General features: G+C 43.5%; 1 protein-coding gene across 2 annotated transcripts; it reads left to right on the forward strand.

The window, feature by feature from the left end:
• The first annotated feature begins 76 nt into the window (after positions 1–76).
• adcy3a (adenylate cyclase 3a) lies at positions 77–27,941 on the forward strand. 2 transcript variants are annotated; one of them, XM_056381732.1, is made up of 21 exons: positions 77–269; positions 1,029–2,195; positions 7,470–7,619; positions 10,708–10,838; positions 12,290–12,401; positions 13,514–13,641; positions 13,880–14,038; positions 14,892–15,057; positions 15,272–15,391; positions 15,804–15,946; positions 16,326–16,487; positions 16,687–16,774; positions 18,948–19,064; positions 19,253–19,545; positions 19,658–19,739; positions 21,076–21,234; positions 21,447–21,593; positions 21,707–21,820; positions 21,964–22,090; positions 23,512–23,636; positions 23,725–27,941. In XM_056381732.1, exons 2-21 carry the CDS (start codon positions 1,521–1,523, stop codon positions 23,902–23,904), a joined length of 3,378 nt encoding a protein of 1,125 aa, XP_056237707.1. In that variant the 5' UTR covers positions 77–269; positions 1,029–1,520; the 3' UTR covers positions 23,905–27,941. The 2 variants fall into 2 exon arrangements, with proteins under 2 accessions (XP_056237707.1, XP_056237709.1); XM_056381734.1 differs by lacking the exon at positions 77–269 and adding an exon at positions 288–460.
• The last annotated feature ends 15 nt before the right edge of the window (positions 27,942–27,956 follow it).

Consider the following 27,956-nt stretch of genomic DNA (forward strand, 5'->3'; position numbering starts at 1 on the left):
ATTTCGAAGGTGACCGGAAGTCTTGCTGTAACTTTGTGCAGCTTCACGGTGACTGTTCCGTGTCTTCTGCGGAAAACACCCAGGACCAACAGAGACAGGAGTGGGGGTCTGTGGATATGTCGGCCCCGTTTCTCTGAGCCATCTTCATCAGTTCCTCCAGGCTGAAGCTGCTTCCGGCGGCCCGGTGCCCCCCCCCCCCCCGTCCTCACGCCGGTCTGAGCGAACAACGCTGCCGCCCGGAGGAGAGGGAAATCTGGCTCTGACTGAAGGTAAGCGTCTGCATCAGTCTGGATCATCTTCATGGTTTCCAAAACAGTTGAAGTACCAGGGACAAAATGTCAGCGTCCAGCAGAGCAGCTGGATGGACGTGAGACAGCGGACTCTGGAACTGGACCGAGAACCATATGCAGTCAGATTTACATGTTAACGGTTGGAGCGGCTGAAGCAGCTGTTTACACAGGTTTGATCCCGTATGTCACTGTGTTAACGTCTCAGTGTTTTCACTGTGTGTGACTGAGCGCAACATGTAGCTCGGTAGGCCCTCAGCTCAGAGCCCGGCCCCGGTGTGACACACTCCGAAGACAAATGTGGCAGTTTACCGCCGCCTTGTTTCATCGGCTCAGACCAAACATCACAACACATCACTGACGGTTTTAACAAAGCTTAGGAGACATTTTTCTATTCGGCATAAATATGAAAACACCAGCTGTAAGTGTTAGGCCTGAATTTGTTCCATTGTCAGCGGATGTTTTGATGAAGGTAAAGAAAAGGATGCAAGGGAAAATTTAGTGGAAAAACCCCGATGTTTGGTGTTTGGTGTTGGGATGTAGGCCGGAGTCTCTCCCAATGAAATGGTGTAGTGACGGTGGCAGGAAGAGAGAGGCTGTGATAAACAGCTGGATGTGGTGTGATCCAGCTGCAGGGCTCAGGGAATGAGCTGTACCTGATCATCAGGTGCTGCTGTTTGTGTGTGTGGTGAGAGATTCAGCCATGGTCTTTCTTTTCCTCATCTGTTCCTCTGTATTCAGGCCATGTGAGGCGGGACCATGGAAGGCCAACATTCAACATGCTGCCCAACCCCGAGGAGTGACAGAGACGCAGGAAGTCACACACACAGAAACCCAGCTGATCCAGTGACATGGTTCACAGGTGTGGAGCGCGCAGGTGGAGAGGAGCTGGTGCAGCAGTCCCGTCTGTGAAGCTGAACGAGGAAGTTAAAAAGTGCACGTTCTCACGCCGCTGACGGAGAGTAGGCGTGCTCGATCTGTGACACGACTGAGTCAATGACAGCAGTGAGGGACGCAGCTATGTAAGAGGACGTGTCTGCGGAGCACGGGTCCAGACAATCAACACTCTGCTGTGATTCATGTCGGCTCTCAGGGGGACGACGGCGGTTACTGAGCAGAAGAGCGAGCAGCAGGTGATGCACACCTGAGAGTGAGGTCTGCCTCCTGCGGGACAAACAGCTTTAACACTTCTTCATAGTGGAGAGGACAGGAAACAAACGCTCCGACTCCACCATGCCCCGGAACCGAGCCTTCTCCGAGCCCGAGTACTCGGCAGAGTATTCGGCGGACTGCTCCGTGACGCTGCCCTCAGACCCCGGGCAGGCGGTGGGGCGGACACATGAGGTCACGGTGCGGAGCTCGGGATGCTGCCTCTGTCTGCCGCGGTTCATGCGCCTCACCTTCGCGCCCGAGTCTCTGGAGAACCTGTACCAGACCTACTTCAGGCGGCAGAGACACGAGACCTTGCTGGTGCTGGTCGTGTTCGCCGCCCTCTTCGACAGCTACATCATCATCATGTGTGCCGTGGTCTACACCACTGACAAGCTGGCGTCTGTCCTAGTGGCCTCAGTGGGACTGGCTGCAGATATTATCCTCTACCTGCTGTGCCGCTTCGGCCTGCTGCCAGACCGCATCTCCAGACGGGTGGTGCCCTACGCCCTGTGGGTGCTCATAGCGGCGCAGATATTCTGCTACCTGGGTCTGAACTATGCTCGCTTCCACCAGGCCAGCGACACCGTGGGTTGGCAGGCCTTCTTCAGCTTCTCCTTTTTCCTGACTCTGCCTCTGAGGCTGACCCCCATCGTGCTCATCACCACTGTGTCCTGCGGGGTCCACACTTTGGTTCTGGGCGTCACCATCGCCCAGCATCAGCAGGAGGAGGTCCAGGGGGCTGCGCTTGGCAGACAGGTGAGCAGGGAGATGGGGTGGTCCTGACATGCATTTACTTACCTGTGTGTGAGCTGCATTCTCGGGGTTTCTAACGGCCACATTCAGGGCTACAGACTGAGCTTTGGTGCTGATATTAAAACAGCACTTCTGACAAATCAACCTCGACTCAAGTCCGCTTACTTACAAGTTCTGGAGCTTTTAACCATGATACTGACCATCATCCATCCTGACCAAATTTTATCCAGACAGTTTGATTCGTCACCCTGGAAACAGCAGCTGAAAAAATAAATATAAAGATGTTTAACAACAGAAACCAAATGTTACATCTGATCTAAACACAAGCAGCTCTAATAAGAGACGATATCAAACTGGAAAATAATGATTAAAATCTGATCCAAGAATCAGTCATTTGTAATCTGACATTCAAAGCTCTCTGTGCTTCTTTATGCTCTTCTCTGGACACATTTCATTTGGTATTATCAAAATACTTTTGTTGTTCTAATTATGTATTTATTTATTTATTCATTTTCTGTCTCATTGAGATTATAATCTCTTTTCCAAGAGAGACCTGAGAACAGAAAGCAGTCACAAGAGACAATCAACAACACCAGAACTACACGATACAAGAAACTAATGAGCAAAGAATCAACAAAAACATTTGCAATAATCATAAAATACATCAAATAATAAAGATTGAAAGTGTCCAAGAGAAATGTTCTGCCAACATTAGTGCGAACATGAGTGATGTCGAGGGTTGAGTGTTTCTGGATTGTGTTGTGTGGATACTGGATTCAAATGAGGGAGGAGATGTGAGGGAGTTTGGAAGCCTTAACACAAGAGCTTTATAAATGAATAACGGCAGATGTCTGTTTCTTCTCGACTCTGTACATGAGACACTGTAAATGGTTTAAAGAGATTTTCTCCAGCTCAAGCTGAGCCTGATGAGACCGAGGTCCCAGCCACACGACTGAGGACCGGATCTGATGTTCGGTGTTTATTTCTATTCTACTCAATGGTCTCATAGCTTCATGTTCACCTTTTACCTCCCTGCACTAACACCATGTGTACATAAGCAAATCAACCACTTCTGCTGTAAGGAAACAAACAAGCTCATTCCCATGCACTGAGCTGAAGGTGTTGTACAAGCTCTGAGCCGTTCTAACTGTCTGTAGTTCACTGCTTCACTGAGGCTTTGACTGAAAGTTCACAACAGAGAAAAGCTGGACTGTAGTGAAACAGGTGATGCTTCATCAGTGTTATATTTTAAAATCTAATGATCATTATCAGATATTCTTCGAAACAGGAACTAATTTTGTTTGTTTTTTTTATTATTCTTTATTATTTTTTATTTTCAGTTAATGTCAATGAAACATTCTACATTTCTTGTTATTTAAACATTTTGACACAAACTTTTTAACCTTAAAACTGTTATTTTCCTCACCTCAACCCAGAACACAGTGCACACATAAAGCAATAGGGTGAGCGACGGTGTAGTTGTTACTGATCATGATTTGTATCTCCATACCATATGTGTGTGTATATATATATATATATATATATATATATATATATACATATGTGTGTGTATACGATCAAGTACCCATGTACAAATACAATCAATTACTTATACAAGTACTTAAATAAATAAATGTATTTAACAGATAAAAGGCTTTAATATTTCATTTTAGCTTGGTTTTATGTTACTGTTTCATGTATACAACTTAAATCATCTCAAACATGATCTGTCTGATGTTTCATTGGCATTTTTATCAAGTATAATTAGTCAATTTGAAGAGGGCCCATCTTTTTCCCAGCTTCTTTTCATTATTATTGACTTTGTAAGTTCCCTTTTACATATTATTTATATCTTCCACTGTTTCTAACCAGTTGTTTACCCTGGGAGGTTCCCACGTTTTCCAGCCCTTTGTTATTTGCTTAAGAGCTGTAATTCTCATAATCCAAAACAAATATAATTCCTCCTTTTGCAGGCTTTTGGGGCGTATTCCTAAAAGGATATTTTATTTTTCGTGGTGCATGTTTTTTACATGTATAAAAAATATGTGCATAATCAGCGTAATTTTCCACACATTCCCTCCAACAGCTGGAGTAGTTTTGTGTATACTTGGGGGATGGAGTTTTAAAATACCATATATGGTATATAAAGGATCCTTCTTCTTCTTCCACTTCTTCTTCTTCTTCTTCTTCTTGTACTCATTTGAAGAGATAGAGAGGAAGACTTCTGTATTGCGAACACAACAATGACTGATGCTCCGGTCAATCACCTCCACCTGCCCCAGAAGCAGAGAAAACTTAAGGATCGAACCTTTAACTTTCTTCACATTAAGAAAAATGTAGAACAACGATCTGTGAAGCTGTGGAAACAACCACTCACTGTCTGATGATGAGGATTAACACTGATCGTGGTCTGTAAACCTGGATACATGTTAACACTGAGCAGAGAGAGAAACAGCAGCTGTAGAAAATTGAGACTCACTGAGCCCTCACACACTGTTACCCAGTGAGCAGTGGCCCCTGTGTACAGTGTTAAAGCTCCTCCAGACATGTTTTCAAATCTCTAAAAATCAGCTGCTATCATATATTCATATTTTGTTTAACATGATTTTCACACATAAAAAGTGGGAAAAAAACGCTGCTGGCTCCAGGTGGACAGGTGAAGCAGCAGAGAGTATCATGATGGTCAGAGGAGGAAACATCAGAGACACTCAGCCTCATGTTTGAGCCTCAGTCAGACCCAGACTCAGATGAGGAGTCTGAGACCAGAACCAGAGACTAGCAGACGGATCAGAGCGGTTAGCGTAGTTAGCATCTTTTATTTTTTTATGTTGTTTGTTAGCTTGTAACTGGCAGTGGCTGACACAGTGTTAGTGGTTGTGCTAATGCTAACTCTCTCTCTCTGTACTGATGAGGTTTCAGATTTATTTAGCCCCGCCCCCTGTCCTCACAGGTTGACAGGATTGGTTCCTGAGGTTTGTGACGTATGAAACCCTGAATCTGTGTTTATGAGACTGTCATTGGTTCACTGCAGTTCAAGGTGGAAACACTCAGTCATGGTGCTGATGATTATTTCACTCATCAAATGTCTGTATTATATAAAAAACATAAAAAACATGGATGTTAACAAGTTTCAAAACATGATTTTCATCAGAGACGTCTTTAAGATTTCAGACAGTTTACAGCTGTCACTGCAGCACTGGACAACTTTTATTATTTTATTATTATTATATTATTAAAAATATTATTTTTTTAATTTTTTTTATTACAACTTAAGAGGCTGTTTGATAGAAGGTGACACATCTAGAGTCAAAATGTTTAGTCTCAACAGATGTTTCTCTTCACTTTCCCCCTAAATTGAGAAAAGAAACGGTATTTGTAGTTTCAGGAGTCTGAGAACCAGAGTTTGTCTAAATGCATCAGATAATCTCAGTGCACAGGTGGTTTATGGGATGGATGTGATTTAAGGACTGTTCTGTTCTCATGGTTTATGGACTCAACTCGTGAACTTTGACCTCTCCGGTATTTCCCTTTTTATGAAGGAGTTGATATACAGCAGCTGCTACAGCTGCACAAAGACTACGATGGGATAGTTGAACACTGGGAAACACTGTTGCACAGTGCAGGAATCAGCTCCATGATGAGGGTTAAGGTCCAGCTACATGTGAGCTGCAGCAGCAGGCGGATACTTGGTATTAACCTCATTCTGTGTGTTTTCACTGAGTTTTCTGGATCACATTCTTTCCACATAAATCGCTCAGAGGAATTCATGCTTCCTAAACTGTATGGAAAAGTATGGAATTTAATTTTAGTCATTTCCAGGTTAAGCATAGAAAAAAGAAAAGAGAGTATGAAAAATATTCTGTTCTGTTTTCTAAAATACTCGTTCAGTGCTTGTTCTAAATGTGCTTCTCTTGGTCTGTGTTAATCCAGCCTGCAGATTTCTTGAGCGCATCATCCAAACAACTTCACACAAATGACCTCCAGGGGCCAGTGGGGAAGCAAAAGATCCATATGTAAATGTTTACACTGTGGGTTTAGAAACCTGCTGTGCTCTCAGATTCAGAATCTGTGCCCTCTGATTTGTAAACTGTTGCTCAGATCCATGTGCTCAGATCACCAGGTCTATGAGTGAAAAACACAATAAATATGGAATGCCATCTAAATCAATATTAAATAAATAAATAAATATAGCTATGAAATAAACATAAGTAAGTGACATAAGTAAATTAGTGAATACATGTAGAAATATATAAATAAAAGTAAATAGAAATTTATAAATGAGTAAATAAATAAATAAATAGCTTATAAATGAATTAGTAAATATATAAATAAATAAATAAATAGCTTAACAAATGAGAAAATAAATAAATGAATACATAAATAAAGAGCTTTTTTTTTAATGACCTTTTTATGTATTTCATGGTACTTTTATTTTATATTCCACATTTATTTATTTCTGGAGACTTTTATTTCCACAGTCCACATTTATTTCCCAGCTCTTTTCATTTCTATTTTTTATTTTATGTCTCCAAAAATATATAAATCTGGAATAAAATATTAAATAAAAATAAAATAAATAAATAATAAATAAAAATTGTAATTTCTTAATATTGAAAAAAACGATTTATTTATTCACATATTAATTTATTAATTTATAAAGTTATTTATATATTTATTGACTTGCTTATATAGTTATATTTACATTTATTTATATATTCTTACATTTATTACCTAATTTATGTACTTCAGGATTTATTTCATAGCTGTATTTATTATGTATTTATTTAATATTGATTTAGATGGCATTCCATAAAATACAATAATAGTGTATAATAGTGAAAACAAACCCTGGTGTGTGTCTGTAAATTATCCAGGTGCTAGTTCCACAATGTTTCAAGCTTCATCTAAAAACCTTACACTGGATCCTGTTCTTCCTCAGGTTCAGATAGAGTCCTCCATTTCTAGTCAGATAAAATTCTGAATTTCTAAAACTAAATTAATCATAAAAGCAGATACTTTTTTCATGGTCTTCTGAGACAAACAGTGCAGCCAAGATATTTACCACAGTATGACAGAGAGTGGGTCATAGTGATGTCATTAAAAGCACCACAACAAGTCTGGACATAGGAGTGTGTGTTTAGCAGAGTAAAGTCTTTAGTTCTCTGTATGAAACTTTGTGGGAAAGTTTCCATCCTCAAAACTTTTGCTGTGTCCACTTATTACACTGAGTATTCATTTAACATGGAGCTCTGCCTGCTGATTTCTTGTTGCCTCTAGCTGCTGGCCAACATCGTGATCTACGTGTGTGCGATCACCGTGGGCGTCATGTCGTACTACATGGCTGACAGGAAGCATCGGAAGGCCTTCCTGGAGGCGAGGCAGTCACTGGAGGTCAAACTCAACCTAGAGGAGCAGAGCCAGCAACAGGTCAGAGGTCAAACCTTCTGGTGTCTATGTGTGTGAATGAACCTTACGGCATGTGTCCAGAGTCAGAACACAGTATCACTACTGATCCTCTAACCTGGTGCATTATTACAAATGTTCATGTTACATTAATGCACTCTCAATTTAATGAGACCAACAGTTTAGACACATCTCAAGAAGTAGGTCAGTAATGTGTGTTATGTAATATGCTAACATACCCCTGTGCACAAGCTACAGTGTGAACCAACAGGTACACACAGCTTCTTCTTCTTCACATCTTACGTATAGCTTTGCTTTTGTGCAGCTCTTCACTGTCTTCACAGGCACTATTATCATCTTTGGTAATGAGATATTCAAAGGCCCATGGTAAATGTACATATTTAAAACAACCAGAATAAGCATTTAGCGATTAAAGTAGTACAAGCAGATCACAGTGTCTTACTCATACTGTGAGCAAAGACACCCATCCCAAGGCCTCTTAGAGTTCTTACCTTTATCATTAACTTTAGCTAACATATGTTTATATGATACTATCTCCTGCATAGACTCCATTTTAAGATCTGGAGGTGAAGTACTTTTCCATAATCTGAGGATCACTCAGGCAGCCATGATGACCCCTACCCTCATCACTGTAAAGTCTCATTTTGATATAAAGGGAAATTCTGTTTGGTCCCCCAGTAAGCAAAGTCTTGGCGATACAGGTGTCATCAAGCCCACCCACCTCCTATGTATTCCAGTATTTTTTCCCCAAATGGATAAACAAGTTTATACTCCCAAATTGCATGAAAAAATATTCCTATTTCTGTCTGCCACTTCCAGCATAAATCATTGGTCAGTAAACGCATCCTGTGAAGCTTAGAAGGAGTACAATAAAATCTATGTATTATCTTATGCTGAATAAATTTCCCCTCAGCCTCCTTAATATATTGCCCAGTATTCGATAATATTTGTCTTCATAGTTTTAAAATCTGAAATCCAACCACATCTCTGCCTTCAGACCTGCACCCTCAGTGGAGCTACGGACCTTTGCCATGTTTTTGTCTGTCATGTGACCAGATCTGTTTGGGTTTGAAGGGTCAGGGTCACAGCTCCACACATCCACAGGAGACTGTAAAAGGCAACTGTTAAAAGATTGATATCAGGATTTTATGAATTGATAACAGATTAATTAAATGAAGATTGATTTAAATCAGTCGGAGCCCAAACTCTTACACCTGGATGACATGGTGACTCGGACCTTGAAACCAAACAATAGACGGACATGGGAACAGCGTGTTTCAGCCAGTCAGGTGTTATGTCCAGTCATCAAGTCCAGTTTGTTTTTGCATAAACCATATTCATGGTGGCCATTTTCCTCTGATGTCACACTGAGTGTGGGAAGCCTTGACCACTTCAATGTCTCTGAATAAATCCTGTGCGAGAACGGTGAGATGGTTTACAAACTTGACTTGTTTACCTTCGATTTCCTTTGACCAAACTGATAAATGAGCAGATGTATTTGCCAGATGTTGAAAGTAAGACTGGCCCAAACTGGAAACACTGTAAGCTAATGCTAGGCTAGCAAACGTTTGCAATTAAAATAAATGTCAGTGTTAGTGCTACTACTAGAGTTTCTCAGATGACAAATTAGCGAATAACTGGTTAGCAACCTGCAAAACATCATCATGTTAGATTCAGTCAGTTACACTGACCGTAGCACTAGCTAAGAGAAATAGATGAAGCTAACAAAAAACTAACATGAACAGGCTGGTCTGGAGGTGTGTGTGTGTGTGTGTGTGTGTGTGTGTGTGTGTGTGTGTGTGTGTGTGTGTGTGTGTGTGTGTGTGTGTGTGTGTGTGTGTGTATGTGAGAGAGAGAGAGCTGGTACTGTGTCAGCAGTCAACTCCCTCCTCACATCACATCTGTGGCCTCTGGGTTTTCTCCATCACTGCTATTTATGGAACAGATGGTTTATACCACAGAGAGCAAGTGAAAGACCAGAGGAAAAAGCGAGAGAGAGAGAGAGAGAGGTGTTGTGAGACAACAAGAGCACTGATAAAACCATGAGTGGAAGAAACTCCCAGAATACTAATGGAGAAGCACGAGCTGCTGGGAGACGAGGGCCGTCAACCAATCAAGGAGCATCCGGTGGCTGCTGGTTACCATGGCAACCGGCCCCCTGAGACAGTGTCAGCTGTAATCACAGAGCCAACCCGCTCAGCGTTTGTTGCCTCTCTTTCAGGTTTTTGATAAGAATATTGAAAGCTGTCATGCTGCCCCCTCGGCCCCACCCCCTCTCCACGAACCCTGTGTGTGTGTGTGTGTGTGTGTGTGTGTGTGTGTGTGTGTGTGTGTGTGTGTGTGCGCGCGCGTGCACGTGTGCGTGCACGTGTGTGTGCACGCGCGTGGTTGTGTGCGTGTGTGTTTGTGCGTGTGTGCGCGCATGTGTGTGTATATGTTCAGCTTCTGTAAACACAGATGGCTGTTCACACCTTCATGCTGTAGTAAAGAAAATTTTTAATGATTTATGTATTCACTCCTAATCTAACTCTGGTCTGTGTCTCTTCTGTTATAATCGTTTCTATATTTTAGTCTTAGCAGCTGTTTTCTGGTCAGGTGACCAGGAAGCAGCATCATTTCCTGTTGCCATCGCTGTGTAATCATGTGCAACAGGTAAACTAATATCACCTCCTCGTGGTTGTATGTCTCCTGCACTCAGACTACTTTCAGGTTACATCCCTGTTTATCCAGTCATATAAAATATCAACCATTTGTGACAAATTTTGTCATAGTGACAAGTGTTTTCTGAGGTCACTGTGACCTTTGACCTTTGGCCACCAAAATCTAATCAATTTGTCCTTTAAACCAAGTTAATGTTTGTGCCACATTTGAAGGGATTGAATGGTAACATTGGCCTGGGGGTAAGGTGTCTAATGTTTTTGGCTTAAAATGAGTCAGTCTTTATTTTTGTGAAACACTCTAACATTGGACTGATCCATGAGCAACATTAAGACTGGACCAACACAACACACCAGTCTGAAATATCTTTGTGAAACTGGCCCCAGATCTGTAATGAAGTCTGGGTCCCTGTGTGTGTGTGTGTCCTCCACAGGAGCGTCTGCTGCTCTCCATCCTCCCCAAGCACATTGCGGACGAGATGTTGCAGGACATGAAGAAGGAGCCCAGTCAGAAAGAGATGCAGCAGTTCAACACCATGTACATGTACAGACATGAAAACGTCAGGTAACCTGCTCCCTCTGTCTGTCTGTCTGTCTGTCTGTCTGTCTGTCTGTCTCACCTGTTTTACCGCCACAACAAGTTTGCTTGTAGCGTGTTTGCTCAGCAGTCAGGTTAGTGTGTGTGTGTGTGTGTGTGTGTGTGTGTGTGTGTGTGTGTGTGTGTGTGTGTGTGTGTGTGTGTGTGTGTGTGTGTGTGTGTGAGAGAAAACATTCAATCAAAACTCAATGGGCTGTATTTTAAGGATCCAAAGCGCTTGGTCTGAAGGCGTAAGTGCATCCAGGGCGTGTCCACGTCACTTTTGCTATTTTAACAGTGGAAAAACGGTCGCTGCTCCAGGCACATGGTTCAGAAGGGTTGTACTTAATCTCTTAATTTATCATGGGAGTGTTTTGGGCCTAACATCCAATAAACCAATCACAGTGCCATCTCCCATTCTCTAGAGTTAGACTGTATTTGTGGTCATTTGATCACATATTGTGACTGACCAGTGAGTCCAGTCCTGACCAGATAGACCGGTCCTGACAAAGGCAGCAGCTCTGTGACTCTGAGGGGTAAATAATGGCTGAGCGAATCAACGCTCTGCTCACAGCTCTACAGTGCAGCAACGGCACAACATTAGAATTATTTGATGTGATATGATGAGAAGTGTGAATAAATCTTCGGTTCGTTATGAAACTGTGGTGACAAATTGAGGTGATGAACGTGGAAACACTGCGGAGGATTTAGGTTGTAAGAAAGAACACTTCTCTGCAGAGTCTCGTCCAAGAGACGTCATGACACATGACAGCGTTACACAACATGACACAAAGAGGCTCCGACCTTCTGAGGCTGTGCTGTAATGTTCCACCTGACATCTCAACATCTAAGCACATCTTCCGCTCACTCTGCTTGTGTGTACCAGGCAGAGTGTATGAGCTCTGTGTGCCCGTGCATGTTGACACACATCACTCTCTTGACAGTGAAAATACTGCAGCGCTGACTTCAGACCAGATTTTTGTAGGTCAATCACTTTCCACTGATAGACAGACTGAAGATAGCAGTGTGCGTGTGTGTTTGCTATTTAAACAACGTGGGCGCTGGACGGGAAAATGACAACTGCATCAGTCCAAAGCAAAGACACTTGCTCAAGCAAGAGCCCAATGAGTTACATAGAGTTAGCTGAACCCAACGCATGTTTCTGTTCTGGTGTCAGTCAGCTGTGGAGATAGACAGGAAGCGATTCTGTACTGGTACAGGAAGCGACACGTCGACACAGCGACCTGAACATGAGGCTGCTGTGGATCAATGAGTCACAAGAAGCTGGTGCAGAGATGTTTCAGGGACTTAAAGGACCAGTTCACACATTTTCAACACTTGTTTTAAAACAGCTGTGAGATGGCCACATGAACACTGGAACAGGTTTTGATCTGTGTGTGTGTGTTGTGTGTGTGTGTGTGTGTGTGTGTGTGTGTCAGTATTCTGTTTGCAGACATCGTGGGCTTCACCCAGCTGTCGTCGTCCTGCAGCGCTCAGGAGCTGGTCAAACTGCTCAACGAGCTGTTCGCTCGCTTCGACAAACTGGCCGCAGTGAGTTCTCTCTCCGTTACCTCACAACCATCATCCGACTCTGACATGGTCCAGTTGTTATATACAGACATGAATTAACATGATGTTACGTCAGGTTGCAGGAAAATGATCTGTCATTCTGATGAGTGTGGAGACTCTGTCATCTGAATGATTTCTGACAGTTTAAAACAATTAGACAAAGTCACAGTTACATAAGAAGAGAATGATGAGATGAGCCAGACAGAGGTGATGAAGCTGGTGTTCATGGTCCGGTCTGTTGCTGGATGGGTTCTTATTCCCATGAATGACTGCACAACTTCCCATAAGCCCCTGCTGCTCAAGTCCAGACTGTAGACTGAAGCCCAGAGATATTCATGTTTGATTCTGATAAAATATTCTGATTAACAAGTTGTGATTCGCTCAAGACAATGTGAGGAGCATGATGTCTGCATCATTCCCACATGATCTATATGTGTGTGATCAGCTGAGAGGTCGTGTCCTGCTGAAGACAGAGTGACAGTCGTCTTCAGTGTTTCACAAATATTAGTACAATAACTGATGAAAAAACATTAAGCTTTACACTGATCACAGACATAAACACCAAACAGACATTTATGGCCTTAATGAAGAAATGAATGAATGAATGATCTTTGTTTATATTGAGATTTTTACAACAGAGCAATCTCAGTTCAATCACAGTTGCCCTTTTTATCTAATGTGTTATAACAGCTTATAAATGATTTACAAGCTTACTAATAAAATAGTTATAAGCCATTCATAAATGTAACAAATTGTTATTATTATTAAATTATGATTATTATTAATATTGTTGTTGTTATTATAAGAGGACGCTGTAGCTGGGCCTCACACTGTGATTTTACCAATTATTCAAACTAATGTCAGATCAGATCAGTGTATATAAAGGACCAGTGACTTTGGAGGTCAGAGGTCACCGCTTTTAGGCTTTTACAGACTTGACATGAATGTGAATGTCATGAATGTCAGGTCAGTAAACAGTCCATTCAAATCTCACTCCTCCATTTACTGTGCCTGCTGAAGAGACTGACGGAGGAGATTCAGATCCCAGTCTGGTCTCTCTACATGTCTGTGACTGAGCCTTGTCTTCCCATCAGAAATATCACCAGCTGAGGATCAAGATCCTGGGAGACTGCTACTACTGCATCTGCGGCCTGCCGGACTACAGGGAGGACCACGCCGCCTGCTCCATCATGATGGGCCTGGCCATGGTGGAGGCCATCTCGTGAGTACCAGGACCAGGGTCTGGACCGTGTCAGCTCCGCTGTGGTGCAGCGTGTTAGTCTGTAGGTCATAGAGAGGGATCGATCCTCTGATGGACACTTATTGGCTCAGCTATGAAATAAAGCGTTGAACGGTGGTTGGCAGTGAGAGGTCATGGAGATCACATTGGTTGTGATGCGGCAGTTTGATTAGACTGAGCGTGTGACGGTGTCCTTGTGTTTCCCTGTGAACCTCCTCAGGTACGTCAGAGAGAAAACCCAGACCGACGTGGACATGAGGGTGGGAGTTCACAGCGGCACCGTGCTGGGAGGAGTGCTGGGTCAGAAACGCTGGCAGTACGACGTCTGGTCCACCGACGTCACTGTGGCCAACAAGATGGAGGCTGGAGGGATCCCAGGGTAAGACCAGACCTCAACTCCCAACAGGGGTTTAAATAAAGTTATTTCAGTCCACTGTTAGGGTTAGGGTTAGTCTGTAAACTGGTTTTACAGTTTTATCCCATGGTCACGTGAATATAGAATATTGACCTGCTCTCTATTTTGGTTTAACTGAACCTGGTTCCACCACTTTACCGTTCAACATGTGGACTGGGTTATGGTTGACCAGTTGAATGAAAACTTTAGAGAAATAATAATTTAGAGACAACTTTATTATTGTAGGAGTTAAAACCCCCTCTAATAAAAATAAAGTGTTTAACTTTAGACTGGTTAACGTTTTTATATAATACAGACATATGAGTGAAATAATCATCAACACCATGACTGAGTGTTTCCACCTTGAACTGCAGTGAACCAATGACAGTCTCATAAAAACAGATTCAGGGTTTCAAACGTCACAAACCTGAGCTAACAGAGGAAGGATCAGTGGAGCTGAGAGCAGCTGGGGACGAAGTCTCTGTGGGGTCATCACTGTAAGAGACACAGTTTAACTAAATATCTCCAAAACACAATGATTTGTAGTGAATCAAATCATTATTAAAGCTCAAGCTCAAATGTTTTCCAAAGCTTTCAACCACATGTCATTGTCTTGTCATGTGACATGCATTTACTATAGGACAAGAGAAACAGCAGACGGCTCCTCTGCTCTGTGATTCATTCAGTGAAATACTCAGACTCATTAATGGGACTCTGACTGAGTGCAGCAACATTAAACCACCTGTTAAGATGGTTATGTTATGAGATCAGTAACCTGCTGATAGATCAATAACCTGCTGATAGATCAATAACCCGATGTGACCCTCTGTTGGACCAGTCGCGTCCACATCTCTCAGAGCACGATGGAGTGTCTTCATGGAGAGTTTGACGTGGAGCCTGGGAACGGAGGCGACCGCTGTGACTACCTGAGGGAGAGAGGCATCGACACCTACCTGGTGGTCGTCCCTAAAGGGCCTGTGGGAAAGAATGGCATCAACGGTGTAGTGAGTCACACCTGCAGCACACCTACGACACACCTGCAACACACCTGTACAGCAGATATTTAGATATTCAAACGTTTGTCTGAGGTTCAGCCACACCATGAAACATTTGAATAACTTCATTTATTGAATATGATTTGAAAATAAACGTGTTCATGAGAGGACAGTCTGTCAGCTTGTTACACTGATCACTTCCTGTTTTCCCGTCTCTCATCAGAAGCTGTCTGTGACCTCGTCCAATGGAAACTCTCCGCTGCTGATCAACACCACAGAGTGTAACGGCAGCGCTAACACAGCCTGCACCACGCCGGAGGAGCCAGACGAGCTGGACACCAGGGTAACCACTGAGGTCCTCACTCACAGCAAAGAGGGGTGTGGTCCCACTGGATGGACCCTCAGAATCTAAATTAACACTGATGAGTCTTAGAGCCTGGTCACACCCGCATTTACAGGAGTGAAGTTCTTTGCAGATTAGAAGTAGATCTTCACATGTTTCAACTCTAATACATGAGTTTGTGTAGTTAACCAGTAGCAGTAGCAGCTGCTGACAGCTCACCCTGTCAGTCTTTCCATTAATGTGGATCAATAGTAGCTTTAAACACCAGGTCTCCACCTCACAGCATCAACAACATCAAGTTTCATTTAAAGATGATGAGGTTCAGAGGAGGTTAGGTGCAGGTGACTGACAGACCAAGGGACTTACTTAATCTTAGACACAGACACGGAACGGTTTGTTTGTTGGTCTTCAGGTGGTGAATCCGTCCTTCCCTAACCCGCGGAGACGGCTGCGGCTGCGGGACCTGGCGGAGAGAGTGATCGATGCTCAGGAGAACGAGCAGGAGCTCAACAAACTGCTGAACGAGGCTCTGCTGGAGAGAGAGACGGTGCAGGCGTAAGTGAGAAACAGGACTTAAACCGTCTTAGTGCAGTTCCACACACCCTCACACACCTTCGCATGCCGGGCTCAAGTCTAACCATGAGGAGCAACTTGCTCCGCCTCCTGATCCTGGATCAGGATGAATCTGACAAGACACTCGACCCCAGTCTCACTACTTTTGATGCTGGTGCAAAGGTCAGGTTTTAGTCGGAGCCCAAAAAAAAAGTACAAAGTGAAGAATGAAAACAAATCAATGTCACAGTTTTCACACAGTGCACAGCACAGTGGTGTCACAGTGTTTTACTATAATATTATAATGTCAGGTAAACTATAGATGATGTCATACCAGTCTTTTCCATCTGATGTAACAGCTGAGGTTTTCTTGTGTCGTCAGTTTGAAGGGGAAACACACCAACAGGCTCTCCCTGAGGTTTGTGGATCCGGACCTGGAGACTCGTTACTCCGTGGAGAAGGAGAAGCAGAGCGGAGCGGCCTTCTGCTGCTCCTGTGTGGTCCTGCTCTTCACTGCAGCCATGGAGGCGCTCATAGACCCCTGGTCAGTCCACGACACCAGAACAAACCTCCCCACACTTCTCTGTCTAGATCTCAGACATTTATCCCTCACTTCAGTTTGTATAGCTATCACAACCCAACTCACTAACATGTTGTTCTGTGTGACATATGTTAGTCTGGACTTCTTAACCACTGTTTACTTCTCTCACCGTCTGGCTGTGTGTTCATGTGCTGTGGAACAGGCTGATTGCAAACTACATCACCTTTGCAGTGGGAGAAGTCCTGCTGCTCATCCTGACCATCTGCTCTCTGGCCGCCATTTTCCCCAGAGTGAGTCACAGCACGTTTTATCCCTTTTACATCTGACGGTTGTGTCGTGTTTTCACTACCTGCTGCTTCCTGGTAGCAAGTTAGCACCAGCTTCTCCAGATGTGGCGACTGCCAACAACTGTCAGGTCAGTCTGTCTGGTTTCTTTTGGGGACCAGGAGACTCACAGTCTGCAACTTCTGCCTCTAGGGGTCTCTCAATAAAAACAATAAGAAAAGATGGCATTGGGTGATGCTGTGAAATAGCGTGGGATCATGGGAGTTGTCTTAAGCTCTTCCTGGTTTGGATTTCTTCAGTGTCAGTGTTTCAGTGATTCTAACCATTAAAAACACTGAATAAAGCAGTTTCACATTTAAAGTCAGTGTTCGAGCGACGCTGTACGGAGGACAGAGACTCAGGGAAGAGTTGGAGCTGAGCTGTCTAACATTTCCTCAGCTTGTTTCTCTGAAAACTTCAGATCCAGACGTCCGACGACTAAAATCCTTCATCTGGGTCAAATATAGAGCTGAAAACCACCAAGGTGTAAAAAGTGTATGTGGCTTAAAACTAAATAAAAGTCAATGTTGAGCTTCTGTCAGACAAACACACTGACACATGATCATAGAAGATATGATGTCATTGACAGGCGACCAAAGGACATGTACCGTTGCCATAATTAAAATCACAGATTTCTCTGGTTTGAGAATTGATGGAAACATTTGGGATAATGTAAAAACACAACTCAACATATAGAACACAGGTCTAGTGCTTTTTAGACATTTTAATGTGGAAAAGTTACAGATTAGAACTTTAAGGCCAAACACAGGTCAGCGTTAGAGAACTGACTGACTGACTGACTGACTGACTGACTGACTGGTCATGAGCTCGTGTCCTCAGAGAAACATGTTTTCAATGTGCTGGGACAGTGTCTGTCGGTGTGTGTTCAGTGCAGAGCTGGAGTCGGGATGTGGTCAGCCTAGCAGAATCAGAATCAGGTTTTCACATATGAGGAATTTGCTTTGGTGTTTTGGTGCATAACAATAAACATATTAAGAAAAAATATAAAGAAAGATAAAGCAAAAACAAGTTCTGCAGGTAAGGTAGTTTAAATATAAATAGAAAATTGTTTCAATAAAATATTTACGATAAAAATGGGAAAGAAATATTATAAGAATTGTGAATGTGAATATAACACAAATATGTTCAATTAGAACAAAGACTGGAGGCAGGAGGAAACACCTACAGCTCAGTGATGAATTCACCGTGTAAAAGAAACAAACTCTGGTTAAATAATATGTTATTATTGATATATTTAACTATTCCTTTAAAATCCTTTATGTGTAATCTCAACCTTGAAGACTCCAGTGGACTCTGATAGAGGAGGGGATGTCTTCTTTGTTTTTTGTGTTCATATCAAACACGTGAACATTTCCAAAAACATTGAACATGTGGACACGGACATGTGACAGAGCAGGGGGATAAAGTGCTGGTGTGTGTGTGTGTGTGTGTGTGTGTGTGTGGGAGGGGGGGTGGGAGCGGTTCTGTTGATTCCACCTCATGGAAAGTCAGATGTATTGATGCAGCGGGCAGGACGGTATCGACTGCTGCTGTCACAGTCAGTCAGTCACATGCTCTGAGAAGATGCACACTCACTGTCGACATCAATATCACATCAGATATCACAGTGTCATCAGCCTGCAGTAACGTTTCCACTCTCACAGGCACATGTGTGCGAGTGTGATCACTGTACAGTGTTAGCAGCCACATGTCAGAGCAGGAGAAGTACAGGTGTTAGTAACAATACAAGTAATGGCTGCATTCCATTTAGGTGCTAACCCCCAACCCTAAAACCTGTACCCCAATGGTATGTTCCTGCAGTACTGGAGGCTGCAGTTTCAACACCGCATTCCTGGGACCCTAAATCGCAAAAGCTGCCATAAAGGTTTATTCTAACTAAAATCCTTTTTTTTAGTCCTACATGTACTTTTAAGGGTTATTCCACCCAAGTGTGTGCAACACCTACAAGTAGAACCTCAACAACTCCAGAGAGAGGGCGAGAGAGAGACATCTGCTCTGATAAATGGATTTGAATGTGAACCTCATCCCTGTATACACAGCGTCAGACTGAATGGTCTGGGCTCTGGTTTACAGGCTTGTACTGGTCTGTTTACTGACTGGACTGTGTTTGTGTATCAGGTCTTTCCCAAGAAGCTGGTGTCGTTCTCCACCTGGATCGACCACACCCGCTGGGCCCGGAACACCTGGGCCATGGCGGCCATCTTCATCCTCACCATGGCCGACATCATGGACATGGTGAGCTGCTCTCTGCTCTCTCTTACAGCCTGTGTTTATTCTATCAGCTGGTAGCTGGACCCAGATCCAGGAACCTGGACAGAAAGTCCTCAGAGTCCTGAGACAGGACGTGGATCTGAGAGTCCAGTTTTAGAAATAATGTTAATGATGATCCTGATCTCCGGACTTCGTGTCTCTCCTCTGTCCAGCTGAGTTGTCTCCCTCGAGTCCCAGACTCAGGTAGCACCACTGTGGCTCCCTCCTCTTCCTCCTCCTCCTCCTCCTCCACTCGGTCCGGCCCTGACGGTTGCCTGGGCAACCCCAAATATTACAGCTACATTGCTGTGCTTGCTCTGATGGCTACCACCATGCTGGTCCAGGTCAGTCACATGGTCAAGCTCACACTGATGCTGCTCATCACCGTGGCCACCGGCATCGTGAACATCTACAGCTGGAGGGACATCTTCGACCGCTACGACATGGCCCGTTTCCAGGACTACAGGTGAGGCCAGGAGGAAGCTGCTGTAACAGAGCTGGTGTGAGCTCACACATCTGGACCAGGTCTTAGTTTCCTGTCTTCATGTGTTTGATAACACACACGTTTTTCTCTGCAGGTCGTACCTGGTTCCCTCCAAATTCACCATGACCATCATGATCTTCATTATGATGGTCAGCTTCTATTACTTCTCCCGACATGTAAGTTCTCGTGTTCGGTGTCCGCTGCTCGTTAGCAGTTAGCACGGTTAGCAGTGTTGTACTGGTGCTGCCTGAACATGACATCACAGCAGCTTCCTGTTTCCTCTGTGTCTCTGAAGGATCACATGATCTCCTGTCTCAGAAAACATCAGATAACAACTAAAGCTCCTCAGTGATTTTTATGATGACAGGACAGTGGACATACAAACAAAATCAATGATCAATCAATCGTGTTGTAGGTTGCTATGGCAACTCACACACAGTATACAGTGTAAAAGTAACAGAGGAACCTCACAGCTATAAACATCAACCCAGCACAAAACCAAATGTCAGTAGTTTCACTAAAATGAACAGGCCAAACATGATGAAAGCAGCACATGAAGGCCCCTCATTCAACATGGTTTTGATACTGCAGAGCTGATTGACTCTTACTGAGATTCTGATTTATATGTCAGGAGGTGGTGCGACAGTCACAGAGATATCTGAGGTGATGTGATGTAACAGTGTAACAGAGGAGGATGATGAAGATGACACAGACCTGCAGAAAGACTCTGTAGCAGACAGTGATGGAGAAGCAGCTGTGACCAGATACACCAATGAAAATCAGACAAATCTACTGTAACTCTCCTCTGAACTGGCAGCTGTGGTGATGATGATGATGATGATGGTGGTGATGATGACGATTAGAGTATTAATTTAGCATCAAGTCTGTTTTATTTATATATTTTATTTCAGTTATTTTCAGTGTAATATCTAAACTCCTGTGGAGGAGCAGAAAAGTATTTCCTTAATTTCATATTTTAATAGACATAAAAAATAAGAATTGTAAAAAGAATTTATTAATGAACAATTAATCCATCAATCAATACTTAAGATATAAAAAGTGATTTACAAAAACAGCATAAAACAGTCCATTTATACCATTTATAAATACATTTATTAATTCATGAATAAATAATAGAATTTGAAAAACTATTTCAAAAGGCATTTTAAAAATGAGGGAATGGAATTGTTAAAAATTGTTAATTGTTAGACATGCTGCTAAACAATGAGTCTTCATTGTAGATGACAGCTGTGATACAGTCTGATTGATCGTATTGATCATCATTACATGGGAGGCCGACATATTGTCCTGGCATAGTGTCCACTCTCCACATGAATGAGACACGTCCTCCACTGTGGACATGTTGATTAGTTTATATTTGTCATTTGCTTTGGTATTTTTAATGATTAGTTCATGTAAAAACTGCTCTTTTGAAAGTGTTTCCAGAAACAGAGTCTGAGTGGAGCTGTTTGTCATTAACATCATTGCATTAACACTGGTCCCTGTCTGAAGGTGGAGAAGCTCGCCCGCACCCTGTTCCTGTGGAAGATCGAGGTCCATGAGCAGAAGGAGAAGGTGTACGAGATGAGGCGCTGGAACGAAGCGCTGGTGACCAACATGCTGCCTGAACACGTGGCCCGACACTTCCTGGGATCCAAGAAGAGGGACGAGGTGAGACCCACATCAGTCCCTGCTTCCCCCTGTGTGTGGAGAAGAAACACTTATGGTTTATTGCAGAGTTCATGTCATCAGGTTGAAGAAGTCATGATGTAGTATTCTGCTCATAGTCGTGTCTTAGAGGATCACGCTGCAGATTTCAGGAACATGCAGGTTCCACATTTCCTCAAAGGCTCTGACCCTGTTGTTCCTGTGACCTCCTGCAGGAGTTGTACAGTCAGTCCTACGACGAGATCGGAGTCATGTTCGCCTCGATCCCCAACTTCTCTGACTTCTACACAGAGGAGAGCATCAACAACGGAGGCATTGAGTGTCTGCGCTTCCTCAACGAGATCATCTCTGACTTTGACAGTGTAAGTGTTGTCCTGTGTGTGTGTGTGTGTGTGTGTGTGTGTGTGTGTGTGTGTTTGAAGTGTTTGAAGTGTTTGACCTCATGTCCTTGACCTTTGACCTGTGTCCGTGTCAGCTGCTGGATGAGCCTCAGTTCCGCTGCATCACTAAAATCAAGACCATCGGCAGCACCTACATGGCAGCGTCAGGTGTCACCCCAGATGTCAGCAATGGCTACACCTGCATGAAGGTGAGCTGGGTCATGTGACCTCTCTGGACTTCAGTGTGTGTCTCTGATTAAAGCAACATGACTGAGTGATGTCATGACACAGTCGCTGACGATGATGTGCGAGTTGTGCTGATGGTGGTTTCTGATTGGTCCGTGTCTGACAGAAGGAGGAGCAGTCGGACAGGGAGCGCTGGCAGCACCTGGCGGACCTGGCGGACTTCGCTCTGGCCATGAAGGTCACACTCATGAACATCAACTACCAGTCGTTCAACAACTTCATGCTGCGCATTGGTATGTGTGTGTGTGTGTGTGTGTGTGTGTGTGTGTGTGTGTGTGTGTGTGTGTGTGTGTGTGTGTTGTGTGTGTGTGTGTGTGTGTGTGCTGTTGTACTGTCAAGTGTCAGGGCAGTTTTTATTTTGATGATAACAACTGAACTGAAAGCAGCTCTCCATTTTGATTCTCCAGTTGTCCCATGGTTGTGGATCTTTTAGCGCACAATCAGAGAGACGAGCACACGATGTGGTTCAGCACCAACATGAAAGTTCCTACCATTGGTTTATCACAGTCTCCTTTTTAACAGGGGTGTCACGGCACGCAGAACTCACATTTCGGTACATACCTCAGTTTTTAATTCACAGTTCAGTATGTTTTCCGTACAGTGAGAAAAAAAACACGTGGAGAACATTTCTTTTCATTTATTGTGAAAAACCTGTAACCCAGTGGCAAACTGGCCATAATTTTGAATGGGATGACTTTTTTTTTCTTGAACACAAGAAATGCACATAAAGAATAAACACACACAAAAAAAAAAAACAATAAACAAAATCATATCTAAGTCATCTGGGTATTATTGACATAGCGATCTACTAATAAGACTTGAAGTGCTTCAAATAAATAAATAATATAATAAGAAAATATATAATAAGAAAATTATTGATACATTCACTCTATTCTCATTGTCTGCAGCAAGGAGAGAGAGAGAGAGAGAGAGAGAGAGAGAGAGAGAGAGAGAGAGAGAGAGAGAGAGAGAGAGAGAGAGAGAGAGAGAGAGAGAGAGAGAGAGAGAGAGAGAGAGAGAGAGAGAGAGAGAGAGAGAGAGAGAGAGCGCCACAGGTCGGATTTGACCCTGGGTTGTTGTGGTTAGGACTTAGCCTTTATGGTACTCGCTCTACCAGGTGAGCAACCGGGCGCCTCCAGAAAGGGCAGATCTACTGACACTAACAATGTCTTCCAAAATGGAAAAAACATTTTTAGTGTCAGAATCAAAAAATGAAATGATTCCTTTTATCATTATTTTGTTTGAATAAAGACAGAATTCATATGGTTTTATTTGATTTTTAATTCTAAACGAAAAAGGAATTCAAGTGGTCTATTAGTTTTTTGTTTCCAAACAAAAAGCAAGAAAATCCAATTCAAATATCAGTCCAATTTTGGTTTTTGCTGATTCAGTTTTTCATTTCTCATTTGACAAAAACAGTAGAACAGTGGACAGGACAGAAAGAGCAATTGAAGTGTAAAAATGTCAAAAGCCAAGAGGACATAAAAGTGTAACATTGCACACTGTTGTCCTGCTTGTCCTCCTGCGTTCTGTATTACAGCCGCAGCTCCAGGTGTAACTGTGCCGAGGGAGACGTCACCATCACTGGCAGGAGATTCTCCTCAGGTTCTCACAGGTCTGAACTCACCTGTCACCTGTGTCCTCTCTCCCTCAGGTCTGAATAAGGGCGGAGTCTTAGCCGGAGTGATCGGTGCCCGGAAACCCCACTACGACATCTGGGGCAACACTGTGAATGTGGCCAGTCGCATGGAGTCCACAGGGGTGATGGGGAACATCCAGGTGCAGCACTGGGTTTACTGGATCACTCCCACTGTTTACACAAATTTACACTCGCTTTAATGTGTGTGTGTGTGTGTTTTGCCCCCAGGTGGTGGAGGACTGCTACAACATCCTGAAGGAGTACGGTTTTCGCTTCGTGAGGCGGGGGCCGATCTTTGTGAAGGGGAAGGGGGAGCTGCTCACCTACTTTCTGAAGGGAAGAGACAAACAGGGCTCCTTCATCAACGGCTCCTCCGTCACTCTGCCTCACCAGGTGGTGGACAGCTAGAGGCCACGCCCCCACACACACACACTGCCCACCTGAGTGATCACTGCAGGGGGAGGGGGGCAGAGAACTGAACCTGACCTGAGCTTCACACAATGTTTACAGTTCAAACTACACACCACTGACACACTACACACACACACACACACACACACACACACACACACACACACACACGTGTCCATGTCAACGGAAAGATATAAGAGCCAGGAGAGTTTGAACGACATGTTCAAGTTGAACCAAGAATTCAAAATCTGGATCATCTGAATTTGAATTCACTGAAAATGAAATAAATAAAAAACAGAAGTTCCAGACACATGATCCAAGATCAAACTGGAATAATTAGAGCGTATGAGGTAACGAGTCAGGCTCAGGTGTCGTCACAGTCCAGTCTACACAACCACGTTTTCATTCATGTGCAGTGATGAGGAAAACTCCTGGATTTTCACTTAATGAATCACTTGTTTATTGGCACCATGACACTAAATGTAATTAAAGCCTGAGACATCCTGCTAATTAACAGACTAATCAAACGTATAACCTGCTCACTGGAGTGATAGTGACCTGAAACTGAGAGTGATTAAGCAGGAGTTTCATTAGTAACGGGAGAAGTTGGGAGTCTGCAGCATGTGTTCACGCTCTAATGATGTGAAACAGAGTGTTCTCCAAAATCACAACCGAAGTTTCTCACTTTTCAAACAGAGCAGGTCTAGACCCAGCTCTCGAGCAAACACTTGGCGACAGTGGAGAGAAAAAGAGGCAGAAACCTCGAGCAGAACCAGACTCAGGGTGGGTTTGATCATTTAATTCTATTTAATGATTGTAATTGTGCTTTAGTAATACATTGAAAATGTCATGCCAGTAAAGCCTGTTGGATTGAATTGAGAGAGAGAGACAGAGAGAGAGAGAGAGAGCAATAATAATGAGAATGAGAAATCAACCTCTGGTCTTGACTCAAACAAAACTTTAAACACAATTTCCTAATTATAAAATTAAAATGATAAAATCATTGAACATAAACTTTTGAATTCAAAGTGATGTAATTTAAATACAATGATGGGCTTTATCTCTTTCCAACACTGATCTCTCACACACACACACAGACACAAACACACACACACACACACACACACACATACACACACACACACACACACACACCCATCTCCTCAGCACATTAACACCACGTGTCTTTTAAATTCTGGACGCTGCCGGTTTACAGAATACTTCCATGTACTGAGTCTGACGGACTGATCTGAGTTCAGGTCTCTGTCTCCGACGGGGAAGAGGATGCGGACGTGGACCAATCAGAGTGTGATGATACAGTGATCTGCCACCTGCTGCTGCCTGTGTGTGGTCCTGGTGTGTGTAAGAGTATGTGCATCGCCTATAGTGTATTTTTCAACCATCAGGCTCTTGGTTCTCCTTGATCCTGATCTGGGGACAGATCAGATCTGTCCCTCTGCTCCTGGACCTGGTACAGCACTCTACACCGCTGGCCTCTAGATGCTGTGTTGAACCAACAGAGGACAACAGATGTCCACACTGTCGGTTGGAGGAGCGGGACACTGACACATGGCAGGAATATTATTTCACACTGACAGTGGACTGATGGAAGTGCCTGTCCCAGCTGGGATCCTCTACAGACAAGGGACAGTCCACCAGTCCCCCCACGCTGCTGTGAGAGGATCATTCCAGTTTATTACAGCTGGGGGTTAAGTTTGTACGTTCTCTGGTCATAAACTTGTGATGAGATCCGGGAACAGGGTGAGACGGGTCCAGAGACGCGAGCAGTCAGGCGATCAGACAGAGAAGAAGAAGAGTAAACCGTTGCCGTCTGTTAAACATCCATCACAGTTTACAGACCCACTTCCTGTTTGTTTCTGCTGTGTCGGATCCGCTCACTTTCAAAATAAAATGTTTAAGTTCATCTGGATAAACTCTGCACTCGCGCTGATCGTCTGACTGCTCCTGTTTCTTCACCCATCGGACTCATGTCAGTGACGTCACTGTGACACATGACCTCAGAGATGAACTTGGTGTTGTACAGTGTTAGAAACGCACTGAAGGACTGACGCTGTAATGATCTGGAGTTTTCTTTCACTGAATTATGATGATGATGATGATGATTATGATGATGATGATGATGATGATGGAAAAGAAGAAAACAGCAGAATTTGAAGTAAAATGATTAACTTGTTTATTTCATGATATAAAATGACGACAGCGACAAAAAAGTTCATAAACAGGAAGTCGAACTTTTCTCAGCTTCTCCATGTTGTTTCCACCAGGTGTTAACGTGTGAGCTGCACCTGATGATGAGGCCTTTGAATTTACACCTGGAATGAATTGATATTTATTCCATCTCTGCCTGTTGGTCAGATCCCTACACAGACGGTAGTTTTCAGTTGTGCTCTGACACCGCTGTCCACCCACTGTGCTGTCATGTTTCCTTCATGGACAAGTGAAGATGTGACCTGTTGCTGTTTACCGGCTACAGACAGCATGAAGAGGCACAGTGAGGGTCAGGTGACCTCTCAACTGGGTTGGGTTGACTGGGGCCAAACTATACAGATGTTATACACACCTGGCTGAGACAGATCCAGTGTATTAACATATGTTTTCAATGATCCAGACACAGATCTCATGTTTATACCAGGTAGAGATGAGGTCTCTCTCTCACCTGTGTGTCTCTTTAGTCTCTGTTTGCTTGGTCACATATTCCAACATGGACACGTACAGCAGATGTGCACAGGGTTCCACGTGTTCTGATGTGTTTACACGGGAAGTTGGTGGAAGGTGATGGTCTATGCACTGACCCTCAGACACCTGGGCAGGTGAAAGAACTGACCTCAGCTGAACCCATGTGGTTTTGTGGACTCAGACAATCTAATCTCTTCAGAGGACACGTCCTCTCACAGCTTCAGCTTCAGGTCTCACCTCCCACTCAGTCTTCTTGGTTCCTCTACCCAAGGTTTGGAGTCAGGTGGAAAGATCAGCAGGTACACAGGGAAAGTGTGTCAATACTAAAGAAATGGGCCTAATCACAAACGGTGTGTTAAGAGTTGGTGAATGGGCCTGCACAAAAAAAGTCTAACAAGTCGGCTTGCTCACATGCAGGTTCTGAAGCCCATCATACAGGTTCTGATCACGGAGCTTCAGACATGACTCCCCTACTGTTGTGTCTCTGAGGCTCTGACTAACAGCAGTGACGTTCAGGAGAACAAACAGGAAGCAGCTGACCTGTGTGTCAGGTTTGGGGGAAGTATTCAGGAGTCACTGCTCTTTCCTCTGCTGATTGTAAAACCCATTAGTGTCTCTGTAGAATGGGATGAAAGTGCAATAGTTTCTTCTTCTACAAACCTGACGCTCTCCTCTCTTAAGGAAAGGTTCAATCATTCCTTCCCCTTTAATTCATATTTTTATAAAGTAATGTTTTGTTCTATTTAAAGAAAGGGAAAGAGGACTGAGCGTGTCCTCACTGTACATAGAGTTCAGACTGTGTTTATTGGTCAGTTTTATTTATTGGAGATGACAGGGACGTTGTCTTTTTTCTTACACAGATGTGAAAGTGCCAATGATAAAGGAATGGCTTCAAATGTAAAAGCCACATCACGGACCACAGCTGTTTCCTCTCCTCTCCTTTGTATTTTAAAAGAATCTCAGGCTTGGGAACAAAATAGCACTTTGAATACTGTGTCAACTCTGTATATGATTCCAGGTTTTGGTTGCAAAAAAATTTTTGAGCTAAGTTCCAACACAAGAACACTGAGATGCCGTCTGGAGAGTCCGGGCCAGCTGACGGCTGATGATTCAACCCTGTGGTGGATGTAGTTGTTGTTACTGTTCAGATCCAGAGCTTTGACTCCTCTTCACAGTTTTGTGGATTGAATTAGATACTGTAGGTCTCCTCAGACTGTTCTGAGCAGCTGATCCCGATCCTGGTCTTTAAGTTGAAGAATCTCTGTCAGTGTACCCTCTTTCATTTCAGTTGTTTGTCATCATAAGGTGAATTGAATAAAGAAATCTAATAAAGACAAGTCTCAGTGTCATCA

The sequence above is a fragment of the Seriola aureovittata genome, chromosome 7 (genome assembly GCF_021018895.1).
Source record: "Seriola aureovittata isolate HTS-2021-v1 ecotype China chromosome 7, ASM2101889v1, whole genome shotgun sequence".
Classification (NCBI taxonomy): Eukaryota; Metazoa; Chordata; class Actinopteri; order Carangiformes; family Carangidae; genus Seriola; species Seriola aureovittata.